Source organism: Salarias fasciatus, chromosome 23, assembly GCF_902148845.1.
Source record: "Salarias fasciatus chromosome 23, fSalaFa1.1, whole genome shotgun sequence".
In the NCBI taxonomy this organism is placed as follows: domain Eukaryota; kingdom Metazoa; phylum Chordata; class Actinopteri; order Blenniiformes; family Blenniidae; genus Salarias; species Salarias fasciatus.
In genome coordinates, this window is record NC_043766.1 from 37,775,774 (window position 1) to 37,796,007 (window position 20,234).

At 45.7% G+C, this 20,234-nt stretch overlaps 3 protein-coding genes across 3 annotated transcripts in view; 1 reads left to right on the forward strand and 2 right to left on the reverse strand.

The window, feature by feature from the left end:
* Positions 1 to 20,234, forward strand: part of LOC115382184 (NACHT, LRR and PYD domains-containing protein 12-like) — an 815,989-nt gene that overhangs the window by 203,498 nt on the left and 592,257 nt on the right. The window lies entirely within an intron of this gene.
* The window catches only part of LOC115382179 (NACHT, LRR and PYD domains-containing protein 3-like), a 1,352,480-nt gene that overhangs the window by 131,305 nt on the left and 1,200,941 nt on the right, over positions 1 to 20,234 (reverse strand). The gene's annotated exons all lie outside the window — the stretch shown is intronic.
* The window catches only part of LOC115382194 (NLR family CARD domain-containing protein 3-like), a gene marked incomplete at its 3' end in the record, with an annotated part of 1,416,821 nt that continues 1,406,061 nt past the window's right edge, over positions 9,475 to 20,234 (reverse strand). Inside the window, 7 exon segments of the mRNA XM_030083889.1 lie at positions 9,475 to 9,490; positions 9,572 to 9,745; positions 9,829 to 10,002; positions 11,662 to 11,835; positions 11,919 to 12,092; positions 14,332 to 15,583; positions 15,586 to 16,026. Of these exon segments, the coding sequence (XP_029939749.1) occupies positions 9,475 to 9,490; positions 9,572 to 9,745; positions 9,829 to 10,002; positions 11,662 to 11,835; positions 11,919 to 12,092; positions 14,332 to 15,583; positions 15,586 to 16,026 (2,405 nt within the window).

Below are 20,234 nucleotides of genomic sequence, written 5' to 3' on the forward strand. Positions count from 1 at the left end.
GCTGCCCTCAGGTAGGAAGGGACACATATTTAACATTTGAAGTGACAAAGGAACAGAAAATCCCAGCAACCCAACCCACTTCAACCCCTGTGGCTGCTGATGCATCTTAGAAGAATAGCATACAAACCAAAGATACCTTTTGGAGATTACGCCCGGTTAGGGGGAGACACATCTGTTTAGCATATAACAGGACAGATAGGAAAGAAAAACCCATTTGGGTTTGCTTGGTGTCAGGAGTCCAGGGGGGCCGTCTGCTAAGGAAGTCTATTTAAAGGTGATAACCATCATATGCATCAAATACATAACATTTCCATTACAAAGTCATGTTATCATCTTGTTACCATTGTGTTGCCAGAATGTTAGCATCAGAGGTGGTCAGTAACGAAGTAAATTGACTCAAGTACTGTACTTAAGTAATTTTTTTGAGGATCTGTACTTTACTTGAGTATAATTTTTTATGAGTACTTTTTACTTTTACTCCACTACATTTGGCAAATAAATATCATACTTTCTACTCCACTCCATTTCAAAAAAGGCTCTCGTTACTCGTTACTTTGCTTTTTTTGTTTTTTCTTTTTTTAAAATCAACCACAAAGCAGTGTTATTTAAACTCCTGACCAGCAGGTGGCACTGAAACATGGATTGTCATCAGGAAGTGTTGCCGTCTGGCTCAAGCGGCCTGTGTGAGGCATAAGCTGCAGCTTTTTGGATGCTGGATGAAAGCTTCAAGGATTGAAGATGATGACTGCCACTGATGAAGACGAAGCGATAAAACACCCCTGGCCCTACCTAAATCCTTTGTTTGAGCTGACAGAATTGAAAAACGATTCATATCGTTTTAAGTGTTTTTTTATGTTTGCCTCGGACAAACATTCTGACTGCATACAAAAACTCACCTTCAAACCTGAAGAAACACATAGAGGTATGTACTAAATTATTATTTTACTGAAAAAAAAATTCAATAAAAACATTTTACATTGTTGTTTTCAGTTCATTTAAAGGACTGTTATAATGCAGAACATAAATAGAAAAGACTCCTTTCTGTTTTTGAGATAAGTAAAAAATATGATAGCACAGACCATAAATGGTTAAGAATGCAGTTATTTTCATAATTTATCAGTCTGTTTAACACTTGCTTATTAAATCTTTGTTTAGCTCTTCCACTGATTTAAAAATAAATAGCTGAAATAAAATTATTTAAATTCAAAACATATTTTGCAATATTTTAATAAATTTGTATTTTTGTAACTGTACTTGTACTTATATACCGCATTTCATTTCGTTACTATATACTGTGTACACTTAAACTACATTATTAACTTTTTTTTTTTTTTTTTTTTTTTTTTTTTGCATTTATAGAGGAAACATGAATCCCACCTGAGGAAGTACAGTGATTTGACTGCCAGTGCATCTACACAGAAATCAGAAGAAGGAACATCATCAACAACTGTAAAACAAATGAAACTACATGATGCTAAACAGATCTCCCAAAGAGCATTTGACAGTGCACTTCTGAGATTGGTTGTTCAAGGAAACCATCCCTTTGCCCTTGTTGAGCAGTCATCTTTCCAAGAGTTTGTTCATGACATTTCGCCAAACTGCACACTTATGTCCCGAAGCACTGTACGGAGAAAAATAAATGAAAGTGCAACACTTATGAAGAAACAACTCACAGAATCATTGAAGAAAGTTGCATACATTGCCACAACAAGTGATTGCTGGACAGCAAGAAGAAGTTTCATCGGTGTGACCGCCCACTGGCTGGAACCTGACAGCTTCAAGCGAAATTCTCCTGGCCTTGCTTGTAAGCAAATCAAAGGCTCTCACACATTTGATGTGCTGGCGAATGCACTGATTGAAATACACTCAGAATATGGAATACGAGACAAAATAGTCAGGACCACTATGGACAATGGGTCCAATTTTGTGAAAGCGTTTCGTGTCTTTGGTAAAGACGAAAATGAGAGCATCTTGCCTGGAGAGGTAAACGAAGATCCCACTGAACATGATAAGTCTGATGACGAGCGGGAAGTTGAAGTTGATTTTGTCAGTGCTGAGGACATAATGGATGAGGATGATGGCCTTCAGTACCAACTTCCTAAACATCACAGGTGCGCTTGCCATTTATTAAACTTGATCGCCACGGTTGATGCACACAATGCAAACAAGGTTGAAACATACAAAAAGCTTTCAAGATCAGCTTTTTCAAAAAGCCAGGCTCTTTGGAACAAAACCTCAAAATCCACCACAGCTGCCGAGGTAGTTGAAGAGCACTGTAAGCTTCAACTAGTGCATCCCAATGCCACCCGCTGGAATTCGTTTTATTTGGCTGTGGAACGAATCATGAAAATCCTGACAGAACAAGGAGAGGGAGCCCTACGGGCTGTTTGTGCAGCACTCAATGTTCCAATGTAAGTATTTCTACATTTGTATACATATTTATGCAACAGTATCTGTATGTACAGTTTAGTGTTTTAGATTACTCTTTTTTTTAATTTTTTGTCTTGATTTGTATTTTTCAGGTATAGTCCAGCTGACCTTGCTTTTTTGGGAGAATACATCAACAGCATGGCACCTGTTGCAAAAGTAATCAATATACTACAAGGGGAATCCAACATTCAGATGGGATGGCTGCTTCCTACAATCACAGCTCTGACCTCCAAGCTTGAGAAAGTGAAAGTGTCACAGGAATTCTGCAAACCACTCGTTGATGCCCTGCTTGATGGTGTTAAGAAACGATTTGGGAAAATGATTTCTGACCCAGAGCTTATTGTTGCAGCTATTCATCATCCCAAATTCAAAATGTCATGGACCACCGACGAAAATGCAATCCAACAAGGTGTGTACACAGAAAAATACTCATCAGAGAATCAGTTAACATGGTAATAATGTTGCAGATGTTTTTAATGAACAATTGCAATCTTTCTGATTATATTTTTTTAGGCACTCAGTACATCAAGGAACATCTTCCTGAACATGAAGTTCTGCTGCAGCGCTCCCCTGTTGTCACGTCCTCAAGCACCTCTGAAGATGACGATGACTTCTTCTCAAGTGTGAAGCCCACCCAAATGATGGAAGCCACAAAACAACTGGATGCATACTTATCATGTACGACCGAAGGTGTGGAGATCCTTACATCCTTCCCCGCCTTGTCTGACCTGTCAATGAAACTGAACACGGCTTTGCCAGCCTCTGCTGCCTGTGAAAGACTATTCAGTGCAGCTGGACTTCTCTTTGCCCCACGGAGGGGTAGAATTGGTTCTCACAATTTGGAGAACCAACTTCTGCTGAAGCTGAACAAGAACTTCTTTAAGTTTGAATAGTTGTTCTTGTTTGCCTCTTTTAACAAGACCATATTAAACTTTTGCCTTGGAGTTGAACTTTTTGCCCCATGGAGGGGGAGAATTGGTTCTCACAATTTGGAGAACCAACTTCTGCTGAAGCTGAACAAGAACTTCTTTAAGTTTGAATAGTTGTTCTTGTTTGCAGTTTGCCTCTCTTAACAAGGCCATATTAAACTTTTGCCTTGGAGTGGAACTTTCTGTTTTCATGCTGTTACACAGCATAAAGGGACAGGATGCAATAGTTTAATTTGAACTGACTGTTGGTGGTAATTAATGCCTGTTTATTACTGAGTCACTGTTTTTTTTATTTAGCTTGTGTAAAGCAACATGTAAAGCTATTGAATTCTCAAATATATTGTTTTGGTGGTGTCATTTGGTGAGTTGTTTTATTTACTGATGTAGAAGACTCTTCACTGGCTTCATTTGTCTTTTAGCCTTATTTTGCAATGTGTTGCACAAAGTTGAAGGTGGGTTATTTGATTGTGATTAAAAGTGGCTGGTAATTGCAGAGCCTGCCCGTGGCATAGGCAGTATAGGCAGATGCTAAGGGCGCTGTCCATCAGGGGGCGCCAGCGCCACTGCGGCAGCAGTACAAATGGGAAAGAAGAAAAGGTGTAACTTTCACAATTTTTCTAAGTAGCTGTAGTCTCAAGCGAAGACAATTAATTACAGTAGTTTACCATATAATTTACTCATTCTTCTTTCTTCATTTATGTCTGCATTAACTGAATAGGAGCAGTCTTTAATTCTATACATATATATACATTTCTAAGGTGCTGAATTAGGATTCACAGTATTAAACGATTTACTTCTTGTACTTAGTATTTTCTAAAGCAAATACTTATTTACGTGTCCGTGTCTTACGCATGCGCCAACTGCGGTGGCAGCAAGTCCGAGCAGCGCTAGTGTTTTCTGTGTTTTCGTGTTTTTGGTGACTGTTTTGTTTGGAATGTGCTGGTACAAGTACTCGAGGGATGAGCTCCTTGAGCTGAGGCGCACATCGAGGGGAATCAAGCATCCGATCCCGCGCGAGATCAAGAAGCCCTTCCGAGGATGCCGAGCCGGCGCTAAGCTAAAAGCTAAAAGGTGGAGGTACAAGCCCTTTGTGCCATCTATTATAATGGGTAACGTAAACTCTATGCCCAACAAGCGCGATGAGCTGGAAGCCCTGATGAAGTGCAAGAGTGCTTACCGGGAAGCTTCGTTATATCTGCTCACGGAGACCTGGATGAATGAGACCCTGCCGGACTCCGCTGTTAGCATCCCCGGCTTCACACTCGTTCGAGCGGACAGAGCGGCGGAATCCTGCGGGAAAGCGAGGGGTGGAGGACTTGCCGCGCTGGTCAACAACAAGTGGTGCCATCCCGGTCACATCACGGTGAAAGATAAAATCTGTACCCGTGATGTTGAGCTCCTGGCGGTCGGATTAAGATCATATTATCTCCCAAGGGAAATTCACCTGGTCGCCGCCATTATTGTTTACATCCCGCCGCGTGCGGACGCGACGTCAGCGTGTGATGTCATCCAGGAGGCGGTGTCCAGGATCCAGTCCTCACATCCAGAGGCGCTCATCATTATTTCAGGGGACTTCAACCATGTTGATGTGAGCCCTCATTTAGGCGGCTTTACTCAATATGTGCAGTGTCCAACCAGACATAACAACACTCTGGACCTGTGTTATGTGGATGTAAGATCTGCTTACTCTGCCGTGTCTCTGCCTCCCCTTGGAAAGTCCGACCACATTCTCATACACCTCAGACCATCATACAAACCATCTGTGATGAGACTGCCTACGGTCAGGAGGTCTTTTAGGCAGTGGACCCCTGAGACAACAGCCAAGCTGAGGGACTGTTTTGAATCCACAGATTGGAATCTGCTTGTGGGTTCAGACGTGGACAATGACATCAATGAGAGCGTGGTCTGTGTCACAGACTACATAAATTTCTGCACGGATGTAGTAGTGCCCCTGAGAACCGTGCGCTGCTTCCCCAACAACAAGCCGTGGATCAGAAGTGACACAAAACATCTGCTGAACTGTAAAAAGGAGGCTTTTAAGTCTGGTGACCGGCAGAGAATGAGGACTGCTCAGCATAACCTGAGGAGGGCCGTGAGACGGGCCAGGAGGGAGTACAAAGCAGGACTCGAGAAGAAGCTGCAGGATCAGAGCTCCCGAGAGGTCTGGAAGGGCATGAGAACCATTACTGGTTTCAAGGAGAAGGGATGTGTAGCTCCTGGTGATGTGGACATGGCGGACGAGTTCAACCGTTTTTACAACCGGTTTGACTCTGTACAAACGCACACACACACTAACGGATGTCCACCCGGCGGCCACTCCACCTCGGCTGCTGTGACCTGCTCCTCTTCTCCACCTGGGAGCGGCTCCACCTCTGCTGCTGTGACCTGCTCCTCCTCACCACCCAGCAGCTGCTCCACCTCTGCGGCTGTGACCTGCTCCTCTCCTCCACCCAGCGGCTGCTCCACCTCTGCTGCTGTGACCTGCTCCTCCTCACCACCCAGCGGCTGCTCCACCTCTGCGGCTGTGACCTGCTCCTCCTCACCATCCAGCGGCTGCTCCACCTCTGCTGCTGTGACCTGCTCCTCCTCACCATCCAGCGGCTGCTCCACCTCTGCTGCTGTGACCTGCTCCTCCTCACCACCCAGCGGCTGCTCCACCTCTGCTGCTGTGACCTGCTCCTCCTCACCACCCAGCGGCTGCTCCACCTCTGCTGCTGTGACCTGCTCCTCCTCACCATCCAGCGGCTGCTCCACCTCTGCGGCTGCGACCTGCTCCTCTTCACCACCCAGCGGCTGCTCCACCTCTGCTGCTGTGACCTGCTCCTCTTCACCACCCAGCGGCTGCTCCACCTCTGCTGCTGTGACCTGCTCCTCTCCTCCACCCAGCGGCTGCTCCACCTCTGCTGCTGTGACCTGCTCCTCCTCACCATCCAGCGGCTGCTCCACCTCTGCTGACGCGCCGGCCTTCACTGTGGAGGAGGTACGTGTGGAGCTGAGGAGGCTCCATGGACGGAAAGCTGCAGGGCCTGATGGGATATCACCACGGCTGCTGAAGGAGTGTGCGTCAGAGCTGGCTGTGCCTCTCCAAACCATCTTCAATCGGAGTCTTCAGACTGGACGTGTCCCTGCGTTGTGGAAGACCTCATGCCTTGTCCCAGTGCCCAAGGTGGCAAGGCCTGCAGGGATGAAGGACTACAGACCAGTGGCCCTAACATCCGTGGTGATGAAGACTTTTGAGAGGCTGCTGCTCCGGCTGCTCAAACCTCAAGTGGAGGGGGGGCTGGACCCCCTTCAGTTCGCCTATCAGGACAGCATGGGAGTGGACGATGCAGTCTTGTTTATGGTCCATCAGGCGCTCTCCTTTCTGGAGGGAGCTGGAGGCTATGTGAGGTTGATGTTTTTCGACTTTACAAGCGCCTTTGATACCATCCAGCCTCAGTTACTGAAGGGGAAGCTTGAGAGGATGGGAGTGGATCCTCTCTTTGTTCGCTGGATCCACAACTACCTGACTCTGAGGTCACAATACGTCCGGCTCGGGGGGGGTGTATCTGGGACCCTGTTGAGCAACACTGGTGCACCGCAGGGGACTGTACTATCCCCCTTTCTCTTCACACTGTACACTGCTGACTTTGCTCACAGATCTGCTGCGTGTCATGTGCAGAAGTATTCAGATGACACTGCAATTGTGGCATGTGTGAAGGGTAGGGATGAAAAGGAGTACAGGGAGCTCATCGCGGGATTCACCACCTGGAGCAGGGACAATGGTCTTATTCTGAACACCTCTAAGACGAAGGAGATGATCATTGACTTTGGCAGGAAGCCCTCTCATCAACCTGTCATCATCGACGGAGAGAGTATTGAGGTTGTTCACACCTATAAATACTTGGGTGTGCACCTTGACCACAAACTGGACTGGTCGGAGCAGGCTCGGGCCCTGTATAAGAAAGGACAGAGCAGGCTGTTTTTCCTGAGGAGACTTAAATCCTTTGATGTGTGTGGTGACATGCTGTACATTTTCTACCAGTCTGTTGTTGCAAGTGCTGTTTTCTTTGGGGTTGTCTGTTGGGGCGGCAGTATGACAAAAAGAGACAGCAATCGGCTGGACAGACTGATCAGGAGGTGTGTGTCTGTGATGGGGAGGAAGGTGGACTCTGTTGGAGCAGTCTTGGAGAGGAGGATGGGGGCTCTAATGCAGAGTATCTTGAGGAACTCCAAACATCCACTGCACGACACAGTTGCAGCTCAAAAAAGTGAGCGGAGTAACAGGCTCCTGTCATTGCGCTGCAGAACTGAGCGCTTCAAGAGGTCGTTCATCCCCTCAGCAATCAGGCTGTATAACAGATGTGCCTGAGCCAAACCAAGTACAATCTGAGCACTTGCATTTATTGTACTGTTATTTATTTGCATGTATATGATCTGTGTGCTGCTGGACACTGGAATTTCTCCCTTGGGAGATTAATAAAGTTTTATCTTATCTTATCTTATCTTATCTTACATTTCTAAGGTGCTGAATTAGGATTCACAGTATTAAACGATTTACTTCTTGTACTTAAGTATTTTCTAAAGCAAATACTTATTTACTTTTACTTAAGTAAATTGTTGATTTGCCAACTTTTACTTTTATTGGAGTAGTATTTGACTTCTAGTATCTGTACTTTTACTCAAGTAATGAAATTGAGTACTTCGACCACCACTGGTTAGCATCATATTAGCATTGTATTGCTAGCATGTTAGTATCACATTAGCATTGTATTGATAGCATGTTAGCATCACATTAGCATTGTTAGCATCACATTAGCATTGTATTGATAGCATGTTAGCATCATATTAGCATTGTATTGCTAGCATGTTAGCGTGATGATAGCATTGTATTGCTAGCATGTTAGCATCATATTAGCATTGTAAGCATCACATTAGCATTGTATTGATACCATGTTAGCATCATATTAGCATTGTGTTGACATGCTTTCAGCATCACATCAGCTGTTATCTTTGTTAGCATTGACTTAGCATTATGATGTTGATGCATGGTATTAGCAGCTTTCAGCTCCTTGTTGACTGAACAGCAAATCTAACTGAAGACAACAAGTAAAGGAGAGAAAGAGAGTTTGACTTGTCAGTGATCTACTTTTATTACTTTATGATGGAACATTTCAAGAAACACCACAACAATGAAACCACAACAAACACCAGATGGAACACAGAAGAAATCACATCTTTAGTGGAGCTAAACTCCTCCCACCTGCTGATATGCCCCTCCCACCTTCTGATAGGCCCCTCCCACCTTCTGACAGGCTCCTCCTCCTCCCTGCTGTCAGAGACAGAGACGTCCTTCCTACAGAGGACACAGACTCACTGAACAACCAGGGAAGAGGGAGTCAAATCCAAATCCAGCACATAGAGGTTGAGTGAATGTGGTGTTGAAGGTGTAGAGGTGGATCAGAGAGTCAGAGGAGACTCTGAAGAAGGACAGAGAGCCAGCAGGACAGTCCACATACACTGCTACTCTACCAGAGGGGAGGGAGGAGGAGGAGGAGGAGGAGGGGGAGAGGAGTGTTCTTCTGTCATTGTGATAGACAGAGAAACGTCCATAACCGCACTCCAGACTCCAGGACTGATGATTCATTCCAAACCAACATTCCCTACTGTCTCCTTTCCTTCTGATTCCTCTGTAACTCACTGATATAGAAACCCTTCCGCTCCACTCGACCTCCCAGTAACATCGACCACTCAGATCATTTCTACACAGCAGCTGATACCAGTAATCAAATCTGTCAGGATGATCAGGATACGACTGCTCTTCCTCCACACGTGTCACCTTCCTGTTGTTGTTGGACAGTTTGAGGATTCTGCTCATTGAGTTTTCATCCAGTTGAAGTTGAGAGAAATCTGATGGAGAGAAAAAGAGTTCAGTCCTGATGTGACACATGTGATGGATTTGTTGTTTGTGGACTTCCTGACATGTTGTTGATGGAGAGAAAGTTTGATGAGGACACTTTTTGTCAGGCTTCTCTTGTCAGGAATGTTTGAATGAATCCAAAGCTTTGATTTAAAGACAAACGGACAGTGATGAGTCCAACTTACACTTCCTCAGACCAGGTTTGAGCCACTGCTGTCCACCATGGTCCACCCTGCAGGAAGAGAGACAGTCACACAGGAAGACAGGTCATTGGTCAAGACACAAGCCATGAGCTCCTGTTGTGTGTCCATACCTGAGAGTCTCCAGTGAGCAGTGTGGATCCTCCACTGCCGCTGACAGCTCCTTCACTCCTGAGTCTCCTGGATGGTTGTAGCTCAGGTCCAGCTCTCTCAGATGGGAGGACTTGGATCTCACAGCTGAGACCAGAGAAGCACAGCCTTCCTCTGAGACCAGACACCCTGACAGACTGGAGACACAAACATGGCTGCATCAAGTCAAGAAGGAAGAAGGAAGATCCTCCACATGATCAAGCAGCAGCTGGATCCTGACCTGAGAGCTTCCAGTTTACAGTGAGGACTCTCCAGTCCAAGAGACAGACGCTTCACTCCTGAATCCTGCAGGTCGTTGTTACTCAGGTCCAGATGTGTCAGACTGGAGGACTGAGAGCTGAGAACTGAGGACAGAGCTCCACAGCTTCTCTCTGACAGACCACAGCAGCTCAACCTGAAGAAGAAGCAACAATGAAAACCACATCAATGTTTGTCATGGACTCAGTTCTACATCTCTGACTTGGAGCATCACAAACAGTGAGTGGAGGATGGAAAGCTGCTGCTCTGCAGCTCAGCTGAGACTGGAAACTTGAATCTGCCCACATGGAAAAGACATTTAAAAAGCTTCTGAGAAGTTCCATCAGTTCCAGTCGTCAGTCTTCATGTTTTATATGGATTATGCTTCAGTCTCATTGTTTTCTTTCTATTAAACACAAGTGTGGAAGTAAAATGCAGCCATTATTCATTGTCTCCAGCTTGCTTGGACAGAAAAGCCAGAAGATCTTCTTCTTCATATGAAATGTCAGAGTAGACAACGGCTCATTGCAGTCCTCCAGCTGGAGCTGGAGACTCTGTTGTTTTCTGGAAGATTGAAGACAAACCATGTTCCTGAGGCACAGCGGTGATATGAGGCCTCCTGAAAGCAGTGAAGAAATGACTGAAGCGTCTTTTCACTCTGGGAGATTTTTACCACTTAGCATTAGCATTCGCATTAGTATTAGCTTTAGCTTCAGCATTAGTATTAGTGTTGGCATTGGTATTAGCAACTTTCGAATGTTCATTTTTGTTGTTGCTGAAGGAATAGAAATGTTTTTGTTTTTTCCTCAAAAAAAAGACTTGTCACTGTTTTTCCAGCAATGTCTTCTCTGCCCCTCCAGCTCCTGCTCAGCCTCTGCATGAGTCCCAATGTTCTCCTCCTCTTCTTCAGCCTGGACATCCTCTTCCTCTGGTTCTGCTGGCCATGGCACCCAGCCAAACAGCCACTCACACCGTAATCACCCCCCTCCACCCCCCCGAACCCCACAGTGCTTTACAACAGTTGTGATGAGGAGAACAGAGATGAAGACCAATGTTTTCAGAGAAGACGCTCATCCAGTCAGCAGAGAGAGAGAGAACACAGGGAGAACATGCAAACCACACAGAAGGACACCAGGCTCTGGCTGGGGTTTGAACTCAGGACCTTGTTGCTGTGAGGCAGCAGGCAGGTGAAATCGGTGGACTCCACGAGACTCCACCTATTTCACCAAGTCTACAGGTGGACTCACTTGAGGAAATGGGTGGAGTCTGATGTGCTCCTGTCTGATTGGAACAAAAACCAGCAGCCACACCGGCCCTTTCTGGACCAGTTTGGAGGCCCTGGTATACAGACTCAAACTAAGGGGAACATTCAGTGCTTTCAGCACTGCCGTCTGGAGGTCATCCGGGATTCATCGAACCGGAGTGACTTTCATTTTCTATCATACTTCAAGTTTTTAAGGTTGTATAACTCATAAGTTTCATATTAGACACATTTTCTCAAGACTGTGTTTGTTCATTTACTGTCATATATTGTTCACCTCAGTTAGCAAATTATCCAATTTTCATTTTGTTCAAATTCACGGAGGATCTGATGTCTGGTTTGATCGTCACAAATATTACTGACAAGTTCCACATAAAACAGACATAAACTTTATAGAATGTATCATTATCTTTTCCATGTGGGTGTGGTTTGACTTCTCAGTAATAGTGGATGTCGAGAAGTTACAATGTTCGATTGAGATGTTCTACAGGTGTTCTGCAGATGTGAGGAGGAGAACAGAGAGTGGTGGGAAATATTTAACAATCATGTCAGAACCTGAGAGTCTCCAGTGAGCAGTGTGGATCCTCCACTGCCGCTGACAGCTCCTTCACTCCTGAGTCTCCTGGATGGTTGTAGCTCAGGTCCAGCTCTCTCAGATGGGAGGACTTGGATCTCACAGCTGAGACCAGAGAAGCACAGCCTTCCTCTGAGACCAGACACCCTGACAGACTGGAGACACAAACATGGCTGCATCAAGTCAAGAAGGAAGAAGGAAGATCCTCCACATGATCAAGCAGCAGCTGGATCCTGACCTGAGAGCTTCCAGTTTACAGTGAGGACTCTCCAGTCCAAGAGACAGACGCTTCACTCCTGAATCCTGCAGGTCGTTGTTACTCAGGTCCAGATGTGTCAGACTGGAGGACTGAGAGCTGAGAACTGAGGACAGAGCTCCACAGCTTCTCTCTGACAGACCACAGCAGCTCAACCTGAAGAAGAAGCAACAATGAAAACCAGCTGACTGGACATCAGGTACAGAATGTTGTGGTTTTAATTATGAGACATAAATATTTTGCTCAGGTAAATGAATGATTCTATATCATTTCAGTTTGGATTTGTACATTTCGTTTTGCCATCCTGCACAAAAAAAGTCAGACATGTTCACATTTGTGAAAATGGAGAAAAAGATTTGCATGGTTTTAAAAAATGATTTCTATTTGTGGAAAAGAAAGCTGAATTTCCTTTGCAAAGATTCTGTTCACAGGTGCTCACAGAAAGACTCTGAAGTTCCAGTGAGAACTTTGTCCTTGTGAAACTGAAGCGTCCAGTTTGTCTTTCTGTCCTCCCACACTGCAGCAGACTCTTCAAGGGGAGCAGAGTTTCAGCAGGAGTTCAAAACATGAAATGAATCGTCTCCTGCTTCTGGTTTGGAAATTGTAAATCAAAACAGTGAAAAGGAGCCTTTATGTGATTTTCTATTCTGTGTTTATTAAACAGCAGTGTGAGAGCCATCGGGAGTCAGCTCACAGAACTGTTCTACACTACATCTGCTCAGTCTGGAATCAAATGAGGCCACTAAGAATCTGATCACACTGAAAGCTGAATTAAAATGAGGAGCAGCTGGAACTACCAATCAGAGAGAACTTCATCATGGATTCACAGCATAGCGACCGCCACCCCAATCCTCCCCCCATGGGATGATTGTGGCTTCTTCCAGAGGACAAACACTCCAGACAGAGAGACCTGTTCCTACACAGAAGACACTCATGGACTCAGCTGCTGTTTGGACCACAATCACCACCTGCTGACAAACACACCCTGCATCACATGGCATTCTCAGGGCTACACACTACACATTACTCACAACCCCCCCTGCAGTGTCCCCCACCCCACTGAGACCATGAAAGGCCAAGGGAGGGTTTCCCTGCTCCCATCCAAACAAAAAGACCCCTCTTGTTATAATCTCCAGTGTCTCAGTCAGATGTATAATGTCTCAATGCTCCTCCTCATCACACACTGTTTTGTGAGCATCCTGGACTCGTCCTGCTCTGTCAGCAACAATGAATATTGATACTCATCTGACTTTTTTTAGTGCTGGGCAACGATTACATTTCTTCATCGTGATTAATCGCACAATTTTTTACTAATCACGAGTAATTTCATTGTTCGCAAAATACAATAATGAATTCAGAAGTAATCTGTAATGATCATCCTGCCCTCAGCCGGGGACTGGGACTTTTTTTTTTGCAAGAATTTTGCAAGAATTCATAATTTTACAGTAACACTTTTACAATTCATCAAATATGATTTATAATCACTTAAAATACCAAGTGTTTCCCAAGATCCCCCTCACCCCCCCCCCCCCCCCACACACACACACACACACACACACACCAGCAAGAGCAGAGCAGATGGAAAACGAAGTTTATGAGGCACACTTCCTCAAACTTCATTCTATCCCTTACCTTTAGACAGAGAAGACAGGATAAATTCAGTGACGCCAAATTGTGCCTCATTAAGCCAAATTGTGTGTTGAAGGGAAATTTACTTTATCTTACGTGTTTTCAGCGCCTGAAGACTGCTCAGCGGGTCGAAACGTTTCCCCGGCAAAAGACGTGATTTAAGTTCCACTTTCATTTTTGTCATATTTGCGCTCCTTATTTCAGTTTGTGCCTTATACCAGCCTTTTCCTGATGATTTTTCTGATAGTTCGGCAGAGTTCATTATGGCAAATAATGAGGAATTGACTGTGTTTCAGAAAGTGCTGCGGTTGTGTGTGCTTTTTGGACCCTCAGCTAGAGGGAGGGGTGGGGGGGAGCATCAACGCCTGATGAAAATATTTGTTAGCGTTAAGGAAGCAGTGCGTTAATGCGTTATTAACGCATAACGTGCCCAGCCCTACTTTTTTTTTAAATCATGTTGAAACTGTACTCTCCTTTAAGAGTCTCCAGGGGGTAGAACACCATCTACTTCATGACTGAACTACTCAATTTCTTAACATCCAATCAGATAGACGTATAAAGACAAGGACAGAATTCACAACAGCAATTCAGAGTCTTGAAAGCAGTTTTGTAATTTGCATATGTAAGCAGGATGTTTGCAAAGGAATGTCTTGTCTTTCACAGAAGAAAATCTCATTTTTTGGCAGAATATTATGTAGCCTATGTGCTGGCAAAACAATAATACCGAGCCCATATTTTGGTCCATATCTGATCATAAAGTACGTACAGAGCTTTGTTGGAGGCTTTGACCACTGGCAGCAGCTTCAGAAGAGCCTCCTCTGAAGCAAAGTATTTCTTCAGGTCAAACTCCTTCAGATTTTCTTCTGATGACAGTAAGATGAAGACCAGAGTTGACCACTGAGCAGGAGACAGTTTATCTGTGGAGAGACTTCTTGATCTCAGGGACTGTTGGATCTGCTCCACCAGAGAACCATCATTCAGTTCATTCAGACAGTGGAGCAGATTGATGCTTCTCTCTGCAGACAGACTCTCACTCAGATTCTTCTTGATGTACTGGACTGTTTTCTGATTGGACTGTGAGCTACTTCCTGTCTGTGTCAGCAGACCTCGAAGGAGACTCTGATTGGTCTCCAGTGAAAGACCCAGGAGGAAGCGGAGGAACAAGTCCAGGTGTCCATTTGGACTCTTCAAGGCCTCGTCCACTGCTCTCTGATGGAGATGGTGGAGCTGAGGCTGTTGTGGAGATTGTTGAATGGTTGTTTGTTTCTCTTCCAGCAGGTTGATTCCTGAGTTGATGAAGGTCTGATGGACATGAAGAGCAGCCAGAAACTCCTGAAGGCTCAGATGGATGAAGCAGAACACCATGTCCTGGTACAGGCCGCTCTCCTCTCTAAAGATCTGTGTGAACATTCCTGAGTACACTGATGCTGCTTCGAGATCAATGCCGCTCTCTGTCAGGTCTGATGGATAGAAGATCAGATTTCCTTTCTTCAGCTGATCAAAAGCCAGTTTTCCCAGAGACTCTATCATCTCCCTGCTCTCTGGACTCCAGTGTGGATCTGTGGCAGCTCCTCCATCATACTTGACACTGTTCAATTTGACCTGGACCACCAGGTGGTAGATGTACATCTGAGTCAGGGTCTTGGGCAGCTTTCCTCCCTCTCTGCTCTTCAACACCTTCTCCAGAACTGTAGCAGTGATCCAGCAGAAGACCGGGATGTGGCACATGATGTGGAGGCTTCGGGAGGTCTTGATGTGGGAGATGATCCTGCTGGCCTGCTCCTCCTCTCTGAACCTCCTCCTGAAGTACTCCTCCTTCTGGGGGTCAGTGAACCCTCGGACCTCTGTCACCAAGTCCACACAGTCAGCAGGGATCTGATTGGCTGCTGCAGGTCGTGTGGTGATCCAGAGGCGAGCAGAGGGAAGCAGTTTCCCCCTGATGAGGCTTGTCAGCAGAACATCCACTGAGGTGGACTTTCTAATGTCAGTCAGGAAGTCAGTCCGGTGGAAGTCCAGTTCACTACATTCAGCTCTCTGAAGGTGAATGGAAATATGAAGTGGACGTCCTGGTTGTCTTTGTCTTCAGCCCAGTCCAGAGTGAACTTCTGAGTCAGGACTGTTTTCCCAATGCCAGCCACTCCCTTTGTCAGCACTGTTCTGATTGGTTGAGATCTTCCAGGTGGGGCTTTAAAGATGTCTCCTGGTCTGATGCTTGTTTCTGCTCTGTCTGCTGTCCTGGATGCTGCTTCAATCTGTCTGACCTCATGTTCCTGATTGACCTCTGCAGTCCCTCCCTCTGTGATGTGGAGCTCTGTGTAGATCTGGTTCAGGAGGGACTTCTTTCCTGCCTCAGCGACCCCCTCAAACACAGACTCGAACCTCCTCTTCAGGTTGGACTTGAGTTCTTCCTGACAGCTCTTAGATGTTGCTGACAAAGGAAACTCTTGAGGACCGTCTTTCCCTAATTTTTTTTTTTTTTCAGAGACAAAAAAACAAAAAAACAAAAAACAAAGCTAGTTTTGAGTCATGTTCAAACTTCTCCAGAATACCATATTTTGGGACCATAAGGCACACCGGATTATAAGGCAGAACACCAGTAAACACCAATAAATCTGTTGATTTTCGTAGATGATGGCGCAGCAGGTTTAAAGGCCCACTGGATAATAATCATGGTCCGGTTGAAAGAAAGACAAGTTGCATGTCTTAATGCTGGTTTATTAATTTTTGGAACTGAGATTTCTGTAATGGTAACCATGGCAACAATACAGAAACACAACAGTCTTGCCTGGAGAAAAAACTGTTGAGAGGGTGGTCTCTGTCTGCTTCTCTGACATGCACACACTCATTTCCTGGTCTTGACCACCCTTCAGCTAACTTCAAAACTTAGAACTCACAGAATACATTGTAGAGGTAACAAAATCTTTGCTGGCTCTCGGAGGAGGCGTACGCTTTTTCTGTCGCTCCCTACTTTGCTTCTCCCTCCCTATCGTCTCTGCTTGCTGCTCTCTGTCTCGTCTGTTTTACTGGAGGAATCACTTGACTTGGTTTTTCGAACAAACCAAATATCAACCATGGAATTGATCTGCTGGTCTGTCTTCGCAATTGATATAAGTTTTTCAACAAAGAGCACAGGAGCGGGGGATCCTGCCTGTCTGGACGGGACTCGGCATGCTGGGTATGTGATGGACGCCCGGGAGAAGTGGAGGGGTGTCACATGCCTGGCACCCCTGTCCGCCGAGGTCGTTGTGGATGATTACATTTTCAGATTTATGATGATCGGCCTGCTGCTGATTGGCCGGTGCTGCGACCTGATCCTCTGGAAGATTAAGAAGACCGCCACCACAAAAGACGTCCAAGGGAGGACGGTCTTTTCAAATCAACTGGCAAAAGCCGAGACTGACTGTTGGTGCGAACTCTTTCGAAAGGTGGACAATTTGGGTTATGTACTGTATGATTGAGTCGCAAGTTGGATGTCTCCATCACCGAGAGGGTTAAACCAGCTTCTGTCTGAAATGTTGAGAACCAAGCAAAGGAAGGTCAAACGGCTCCTTCCACACCAAAACAAGATAACTTCTGATTGTGTCTGGTGCCCCTGGAAGACTAAGCAATCTCCCTGAAAATTCAAGGACACATTAATTGCTCTCTCTATCATCCCTCTCTCTCTCTCAGCTGCAACCCAAGTTCACCTTTGGACTGCTTCGTTCAAGGCCGTCCAGCAGCGACCATCTGGGCTGGAGCGCAAAGGGGAGGCGGGCCAAACCACACACACTACATGGACTGATGAACTGAAATGCCATACACACTCCCTCCCCCACTCTCAACGTCTCCACCACACCTCTCTGCTGATGACGAGCGGTGATGACGTGTTGCGCTGATGTTTGTGCGCAGGTTGGCTTTTTTTTGGTCTCTCACTTCTAATCTTGACTCCCTTTTGGAACCGTGATCTGAATTGACGTATCTTTTTTTTACCACCACCCCTCCCCCCCTCCCCTGTCTGAGTTTCTTTAACTCTGTTTCTCTTTCAAGCCGGAGCGCCGTAATTGGCTGCCTGGGTGTCTTTAAAACCCAAGTAATTTCGTTGTGACTTGTAACTTCGGTAACTTGTTGCGATGACAATAAAGACTATTCTGATTCTGATAACTACAGCAAATATGCCACAATAACTACATGAATAAATAAGATGCATCAAGTGAAACTTCACTGTCAACACCTCAATGTCGCTGTCCTCTGTCCCCACCTGCCTAAACACTGCCACAATTGCCCCTGTCCCCAGGTGCTCCACAGTGACAGGCCTGAATGACTATCGACTGGTTGCCCTAACCCCGATCGTCATGAAATGCTTGGAGAGGCTCGTCATGACCCACATCAAGGACTCTATCGACGTCACTGCAGACCCCCGTCAATACGCCTACAGGAAAAACCACTCCACTGACGCCATCTCATCAGTGGTCCATACAGCCCTCACCCACTGGGAGAGCAAAAACTCCTATCTCTGCTTGCTCTTCCTGGACTTCTCCTCAGCCTTCAACACCATCATCCCACAGACACTGGTGCAGAAGCTCTCCTTCTTTGGGCTGAGATCCACACTGGGGAACTGGGTCCTGGACTTCCTGATCAACAGACCTCAGACCATCAGGATCCATAACACCACCTCCTCCTCCATCAGCCTCAGCACCGGCTCCCCACAGGCTGTGCTGAGCCCCCTGCTGGTCACTCTGCTGACACAAGACTGCTCGGCAACACACTCTGGTGTCACACTGTTGAAGATGCATCCCACTACTGCTGTGTCATCCACAAACTTCACAACCATTGAAGATGCATCCCACTGCTGCTGTGTCATCCACAAACTTCACAACCATGAGTCCAACTACAGAGCACCTGGTGCAGTGGTGTGGAGACAACAACCTCTGCATCAATGTGAAGAAGACCAAGGAGATGGTGTTGGACCTCAGAAGGGACAAGTGCCCCCTCTCTCTTCTCCACATCAGCGAAGCAGCCGTGGAGACGGTCTCCAGCTACAGGTACCTGGGTGTGCACATGTCCAGTGAGCTCACCTGGAGGACCAACACCTCCTGTCTGGTCAGAAAAGCCCACCAACAACTCTACTTCCTCAGGAAGCTGTGGAAGTCTGGTCTGGGGAGCCCGGTCCTGAAGAGCTGCTACCGCTGAGCGGTGGAGAGCGTCCTCAGCACCGGATCACTCTGGCATGGCAGCTGTGCTGTGACTGAGAGGAAGACTCTGCAGAGGGTGGTGAAGGCTGCACAAAGAACTGTAGGGAGCAGACCTCTGCTCATCACGATGCAGGGGGAGGGCTCTCCACATTCTGAAAGACTGCACTCATCCAGCACACAACCTGTTTCAGCCCCTTCCCTCAGGAAGGCAGAGCAGAACCACCCGACTCAGAAACAGCTTCTGTCCTGAAGCTGACTGACTGAGTACCCCTTTTTCGTGCCACAAACATGTAAATGTGAACTGGTAAGACAAAAAAGTTCCTTGAATCTTTGAATCCTTCAGATGAAAGTCAGACTTTAAAACAGTCATTCACAGTAACTCAACATTGTTCAGTTGTAACACATCAAACACAAATCTATACAATCACTTTTTCAGTTCAACCATCTCCCACAAATCCATCTGGCTTTCATCTTCAGTGTCTGAGCGATTTTGGCACCAAGCGTGCCCGGATCCATCTCATCATCATCCTAATCAACAACAGACTGGACTGGAAATCCAACATCGACGCTGTGTACAAGAAGGGGATGAGCAGACTCTGCTTCCTGAGGAAGCTGAGATCCTTCAACGTGTGCAGCAAGATGTTGGAGATGTTCTACCAGTCTGTGGGGGCCAGTGTACTATTCTTCGCTGTGGTTTTCCTGGGGGAGCAGCATTAGAGCCAGCGATCCCAATAGACTCAACAAACTGATCAGGAGAGCTGGCTCCATGATTGGCTGCAAACTGGACACTGTGGAGGCTGTGGTGGAGAGGAGGACACTGAACAAACTGTTATCCATCAAGGAGAACCCCGACCACCCTCTCCACCACACACTGGACAGACGGCAGAGCTCCTTCTCCAACAGACTGATGCAGCTCCGCCGTCACCAGGACAGATACAGGAAATCATTCCTGCCTCAGGCCGTCACCCTGGACATCAACTCCCACCTGGCTGACAGAGGAAACTCACAGCGGTGTGCTGCATAGGTTCTATTTCTCCAGACAACACTCTTTTTTATTTATTTATTACCCAAGCATCCTCACTTTTCTTTATTCGGCTCTGCACACACCTCTTTCCTTTATTCAGCACATTTCACAGCTTGTGCTTTTTATATATGTCTGTGTATATATATATATATATATATATATATGCAAGTATATATATATATATATATATATATATATATATATATATAATATATATATATATATATATATGCAAGTATATATATATATATATATATATATATATATATATATATATATATATATATATATATATATATATATATATATATGTTCGTATATAATGGGTATTTGTGTATAGGTATGTCAATATATGTATATAATAGCCTTCACTGTAGACTAATTTTTCTGTACTAATTACATATTTTTACTTAGCATTTTATCTTAACAGGCGCCATCACAGAGTCCTTTTTTTGTTTGGAGTTTTTTGGCAGC